General features: G+C 41.8%; 1 protein-coding gene across 2 annotated transcripts in view; it reads left to right on the top strand.

The window, feature by feature from the left end:
- The first annotated feature begins 725 nt into the window (after positions 1–725).
- CHEK1 (checkpoint kinase 1) overlaps positions 726–6,713 on the top strand; it is a 31,622-nt gene continuing 25,634 nt past the window's right edge. Inside the window, exons 1-5 of one of the 2 annotated variants that reach the window (XM_053900298.1) lie at positions 726–1,393; positions 2,108–2,192; positions 3,298–3,521; positions 4,721–4,785; positions 4,875–4,944. In XM_053900298.1, the coding sequence (XP_053756273.1) occupies positions 2,128–2,192; positions 3,298–3,521; positions 4,721–4,785; positions 4,875–4,944 (424 nt within the window). In that variant the 5' untranslated portion in view covers positions 726–1,393; positions 2,108–2,127. Of the gene's footprint in view, positions 1,411–2,107; positions 2,193–3,297; positions 3,522–4,720; positions 4,786–4,874; positions 4,945–6,713 lie in introns of both variants that reach the window. The other variant, XM_053900296.1, reaches the window with a different exon arrangement.

The following is a 6,713-nucleotide window of genomic DNA, read 5'->3' as shown; positions in this document are numbered from 1 at the left end:
ATTGTGTGCACTGATTCTCTCACATTCTTTAACTGGTATTTTGCCTGAAACCTGTATACCTTATTCATTTTTCAGGCTAAGATAGCTTAATTCCATCCAGACACAGGAACTGTGTAGGTCCCCCTCTTCCTTTCTTCATATTCTTTGTTTATAGCACAGTGCGAAAATGGAGTACATGACCTGGAAAACTTACTTTATTCCATGAACCCTAAACTGTTGATGTCATGGTTAAAAACTCCAACAAGCACTTTGAAGTGCTCTGGCCTTGTTTTTCTGTCCCCAGACTTTGCTTTAAAACGTGTGTGCTTTTTTGGGTAACATGTTGTACACTCATTTTACTGTATTACCAGTATCACAATCAAGAGCTTTATACTCGAGGTGTGTAGCCCAGTTTTAAGAACTGGAGAATTTAATGGAGATTATCTTGCCCACACCTTGAGTTCCCAGTCTAGTTTACTGTCAAGGGGGAACACTTACGGTTTTTCCACATTATTTTGTTCTCAAGCAAGTCCCTATCCCGAGAATTTTCTTTCCCATTTAAACTGGTTACTCTGCTTTTAAAATAACGCATCGTAAAAAACGAGGCAAAACAGTCCCTTTGCCTCCAGGTGTCTTTTTTACACAGTGAGAATGAAAAAGAGGATAGAAGAATTAAGGCTATGGAGATGCTGTTCCTTCAGAAAGGCTGGGCTAAAGTCGTGTTTTGGAGTCTGGAGACAAGGCAAAACTGGTTATCCTGACACGCCCTCACAGTACAAAGTGTCGCTTGCTTCCGAGGGATGCCTTTCCACCCCCCACCCCGCAGCGCGGCCAGTCTGTGCTTCTCGCTCCCGCCACAAAGTTCTGTCATTCTTCACGGGATCTGTTCGAAACGGCTGTTCTAGCTTCTCGGCTCTAGTTTGATCTGTGCCCCTTCTTAAAGTTTCCGAGGCAACACTTCTGAATACTATCCGCACAACGCTGCCAGGCCCAGAGCAGCGGGGAGGGTACTCGAGGACCCGCACTCCCAGCGTGTGTGCAGGTCTCCGAGGGGACTTCGGCTCCGCCCAGGAGCGCGAGGACGGCCCGACTGCGGGCCACGCACCGGGCACCTGCATGCACCGGGGCCGGGAGATTCTTCGCGTTGATGCACTCGGCTGTTCTTAAACCTCTCCAGCCTGGGTCTCCTCTCGACTCTAAAGTAACCCGGGCCTGGCCAGCTCACGCCTCGGGGGCAACCTCTGGGTACCGGCCGCCCGAAGAGGCCACTCTTCACAGCAGCCGCAGTAGGAGACGCGCGCTCTCCTGCTTTACGGCAAGGGTGCGCGCGTTTGCGACAGCGTGACGCCGGGAAAGTTTTGGCGGGAAAAGCGCCGCATTTGGATTCCTGTGGTGGCGGGCAAAGGACGGCCTGGTGAGGAGAGGCAGCCGGTAGGGTTGGAAAGGAGTCTGGAAAAGGACTTCGGGGGTCTACATTCGTTGAGAGGGGCATGGCGAGAGAAAGTTATGGGTGACAAGCGAAGTGGATCAGAGAGATTCCCGCGGAGGGGCGGTTTCCGAGACTGGAGGAGTTTGGGACCAGGGGGACCCTGTTGTAGAGGGATTGGAGAGACTACCTCTCTGCCTGCTGGGGACCCCAAAGGTTTGGGCGCCAGCCGTCCCGAGTGCCAGCTAGCCCTTCCTTCCGCTTCTTGGGGCAGTTTGGCCCCGCCCCAGGCTCCTCCCGGCCTTCTGGATGGCGTGGGGGTGGGAATTGGAGCTGAGCAAGGGGGGAGGAGGGGCGGCAGGCGTCGTCGGGAAACCCTGTCCTCCTCTAGCCCGCAGCCCTTCACCTGTCTCACCCCTTCCCTTCCCCAGTCACCTGCCCCCCAAAGCATTTGTGCCCCCAGCCTCTCAGCACAGCCGCTGCATTTCCTCGGAGGCCTGAGGGCGGCGGTTGTAGCTTCGGTTCGCGTGGGAGTGGGGAGTGTGAGCCAGAATTTAGTATACTTGCTGGTGCTTGAGAGCCTTGGGTAAAATACGGGTGAGGCGGAGGGGGAAACCAAACTGTTAGTTACGTTGAGGGATCGTGGCAGATGGTTGAAGCTTATCCTCAGCCCCATCTTTTCCGGGTTCCTGCCTTTTACAGCCGTGATCCATCCTGGAGTCATGGCAGTGCCCTTTGTGGAAGACTGGGACTTGGTGCAAACCCTGGGAGAAGGTGCCTATGGAGAGTGAGTTTGAGTCCTTTTACCTTGCCTTCACGCTTGCTTTCGTTTTCTGTCTGTTGTCTTGTTTGAGTACAGATTTGTTGTTTTGGAGTTGTGTATTCTATTTTATTTTCATTTATTTATTTAGACAGGGAGCGAGCATGGTTGGGGGGGGCGGGGAGGGGCGGGGAGAGGGGGAGAGAGAGGGAGAGGGAGGGAGGGAGGGAGGGAGGGAGGGAGAGAGAGAGAGAGAGAGAGAGAGAATCTTACACAGGCTCCATGCCCAGTGTGGACCCAAACTTGAGGCTCGATCTCACGACCCTGGGATCATGACCTGAGTGGAAATCAAGTCAGATGCTCAACCAACTGACCCACCTAGGCACACCAGGAGTTGTTTATTATAATACAGTGGCATCTCAGAGAACAGATCTTTGCATTTGAAATCTAAGACCTTTGGGAACTAAAGCCGCGTGAAATTTTGGAAGGATCAATTTTTTTTTCTTCCTTTTTTTAAAACATTTTTTTCTGTAAAGAAGTGGAAGAGACCTGTGAAGTCAGGTTCTCCTCCCACATATTCCTTGCTGGGTTTTAAGCATAGTGGTTAAATGAGCAAATGAACAGACTCTGGAGTCAGACTACCTGGTTTCAGATTTTCACTCTGTTACATACTAACACATTGTTTTGTGTTCTTAGGCAAGCTCCTTAATGTATCTCTGTTTCCTCAGGTCTACCATGACAATAATAGTACCTACCCCATAGGTGCTTAGAACAGTTAGCACAGGCATATATAGCATGAGGTTAATAAATATTAGGTAACGTTATTAAAATCAAATAAATAGAGCATGTGTATATGTGATGTGGCCTAGAATTACTGTTACTCTGTTTTAGTTTACTTTATCAAGCATTTATTAAATAACCTTTGGATACACAACATAATGACTTCTGTAGAGCATTAGCCATCATACATCACATTTCAGAAAGGAGTACTCTCTGTTGAGAACATGGCAGAAACCATCTTCTTGGCTTTTACCGGGTGGAGAAAGTAATGAAGGTAAAATTGTTGGATAAGTCAATATTTAATCTTTTGAAGTCTTAAATAGAATTCACATGTCTTCGTTTTCCTTTTTAGAGTTCAACTTGCTGTGAATAGAAGAACTGAAGAAGCAGTTGCAGTCAAGATTGTAGACATGAAACGTGCCATAGACTGTCCAGAAAATATTAAGAAGGAGATCTGTATCAATAAAATGTTAAATCATGAGAATGTAGTGAAATTCTATGGCCACAGGAGAGAAGGCAATATCCAGTATCTATTTCTGGAGTACTGTAGTGGAGGAGAACTTTTTGACAGAATAGGTATGGAAATAAGATTTAAGATATCTATTCTACTAATTAAGTTTCTAAATTTGTTTTTTAATCTTGGATCTGCTATTTGGTCATTGTCCACTCAGAACTGCTTATGCAACAAGGAAATTACAGGAAGTTTTCTTGTTTTTGCAAGTTATGTTAATACATTAAAGTATATATAGATTCATCAAGGAGAACCTTTTTCCCAAATAGTGCATGTGATTTTGGTTAGGGTTGCTGTTTTGTAGAGTTTAAGAATGATAAACTAATCTCATGGTGAAGTATTGTTTTACCTATACAGTGATTTTTCTTTATAGACATTCCAGTTACATGAAATCATTGCATGCATTTACAGAGCCAAAATAATAGCATGTTGTTATATTTGTTCTTTTTTGTTTAAGTGAAATAACTTGAGAACTTTTTAGAATTGCTTTACCTATATTTAGTAAATTCTGTACTTGCTACTTTCAGCATTCTATGTAGATTCAAAGGCTTGATGTTTCAGAACACTGAGAAGTATGTAAAAATATATTATGTGGATCTAAATTTATTGTCTACAGCTATTGTTTTCACAGTTAAAAACTGATTATTTAGAATCTCCAGTATGTATCTCAGGAGAGAGTTCAGTGTAAAAGAAATCAAGAGGTAAAGACAGAGATCAAAATAAAAAAGAAAACTGACAATAGAACATTTTTTAATAAAACTGTATTTCCCAAAGGAACTTTGCAGGCATTCATAGCTTTGTAGTATGAGGGATTAGATGAAGTTTCATTTTGTTGTTCAATATTTGGTGATACTAGTTTATGTTTGCCCAGGCTTATACTTTGGCAATTACATTTTAGTGATGAAGAAAACAATGTCAGAGCATTTAGAAGAAATTAGGGGAGAATTGGAAAGATACCAAATAAATCATGATTAGTGTAAGATAATCAGAGGCTTTCAAGGTATGGCTTGCATTCTTGATCTGGATAATAGTTTCTCTCTGTAGTTTTCCTGTGATGTTATTTTATTTTTGCCACATAACAGATGGGGAATGTGAGTTAATTAAGTACCGTGTGAATTAACAGACACTAGAGTCTTAATTGCTAGCATAAGATTCTGTTTGCCAGTATACCATCACAAATGTCTAAGCTTTGATTTAGGAGACTCTGTGGTTGTGCCTGATTATGTTTACATGGCAGGCTAACTTTCATTATTAATTCTTATAGAGCCAGACATAGGCATGCCTGAACAAGATGCTCAAAGGTTCTTCCATCAACTCATGGCAGGGGTGGTAAGTACAGTTGTTTCTTTTCCTTTTACATAAAATTAATATGAACGAAGTAAGTTAGCAAAGTATGCCTCTCTCTGTTTCTCTTTTAGGTTTATCTACATGGTATTGGGATAACTCACAGGGATATTAAGCCAGAAAATCTCCTATTGGATGAAAGGGGTAGGTATAGAATTTTGTCACTGTTGCCTAAATTATTTTAATCTATACAAGGCAGAGTTGAAGCTTTTGCATTATTGAAAATTTAGGGCAAAAAATCTGAAAAGTGTAGGAAATTTGAGACACTCAGTATATTTTACAAGCCCTTCCTGATATAGTTGTAGATGAGATAGAGAAATCTAATCTAGATGCAGGGTTAGCTCACTAAATGAATAACTGTATGAATAGTCTTAACTCTTCAGTGAATTAATAAAGGAAAGTTTATGTTGGAATACCCTGGACCATAGCCTTATCCTGTTTGTTCTAGTTAGTTAATTAGTTAATTTTTTTTTCAAGTTTTTATTTAAATTCCAGTTAGTTAACATAGTATAATATTAGTTTCAGGAGTAAAATTTAGTGATTCATCACTTACATATAACCCCCAGTGCTTATCATAACAAGTGCCTTCCTTAATACCCATCACCCATTTAACCCATCTCACAGCCCAACCTCCCCTCCAGCAATCCTCAGTTTGTTTTGTATGGTTAAGAGTCTGTTTTATGGTTTGCCTCTCTTCTTTTTTTCCTTATGTTTATCTGATTCATTTCTTAAAGTGCACATATGAGTGAAATCATATGGTATTTGTCTTTCTCTGATTGACTTATTTTGCTTAGCATAATACATTCTAGTTCCATTCATGTCATTGAAGATGGCAAGATTTCATTCTTTTTTATGGCCGAGTAATATTCCAGTATATATGTATATCACAACTTTATTCATTCATCTGTTGATGAACACTTGGGCTGTTTCCATATCTTGGCTATTGTTGAAGATGCTGCTATAAACATCAGGGTGCATGTGTCCCTTCGAATCAGTGTTTTTGTATCCTTAGGGTAAATACCTAGTAGTGCAGTTGCTGGATCATAGGGTAGTTCTTTTTTGAACTTTATGAGGAACCGCCATACTGTTTTCTAGAGTGGCTGCACTAGTTTACATTCCCACCCACAGTGTAAGAAGGTTTCTCTTTCTCTGCATCCTCGCCAACATCTGTTATTTCCTGTGTTGTTCATTTTAGCCATTCTGACAGGTGTGAGGTGATATCTCATTGTAGCTCTGATTTCTATTTCCCTGATGATGAGTGATGTTGAGTATCGTTTCATGTTTGTTAGCCATCTGTATGTCTTCCTTTGGAAAAATGTCTGTTCATGTCTTCTGCCTATTTCTTAGCTGGATTATTTGATTTTTGAGTGTTGAGTTCGGTAAGCTCTTTTTTTTTTTTTTTTTAATGTTTATTTATTTTGAGAGAGAGCTTGAGTGATCAGGGGAAGGGCAGAGAGAGAGAGAGAGAGAGAGAGGGAGAGAATCCCAAGCAGGCCCTGTGCTTACAGTAGGGCTTGATCTCACAAACCATGAGATGATGACCTGAGCCAAAATCAAGAGTCAGATAGATGCTCAACCAACTGAGGCCCAAGTTTGAAAAGTTCTTTATAGATTTTGGATGTTATTAATAACCCTTTATCAGATATGTCATTTGGAAATATCTTCTCCCATTCCAAAGGTTGTCTTTTAGTTTTTTGATTTTTTTCTGTGAAGAAACAATTTATTTTCTGTGCAGAAGCTGTTTATCTTGATGAAGTCTCAGTAATTCACGTTTGCTTTTGTTTCCTTTGCCTCTGGTGATGTGTCTCATAAGAGGTTGTTATGACTGAAATCAAAGAGGTTGTTGCCTGTGTTCTCCTCTAGGATTTTGATGGTTTCCTGTCTCACATTTAGGTCTTTGATCCATTTGAATT

The sequence above is a fragment of the Panthera pardus genome, unplaced genomic scaffold (assembly GCF_024362965.1).
Source record: "Panthera pardus isolate Hobbes unplaced genomic scaffold, ASM2436296v1 HiC_scaffold_12, whole genome shotgun sequence".
Taxonomy (NCBI): Eukaryota; Metazoa; Chordata; class Mammalia; order Carnivora; family Felidae; genus Panthera; species Panthera pardus.
The sequence above is the reverse complement of the archived record's forward strand: the minus strand, read 5'-3'. Positions and strand labels throughout refer to the sequence as shown.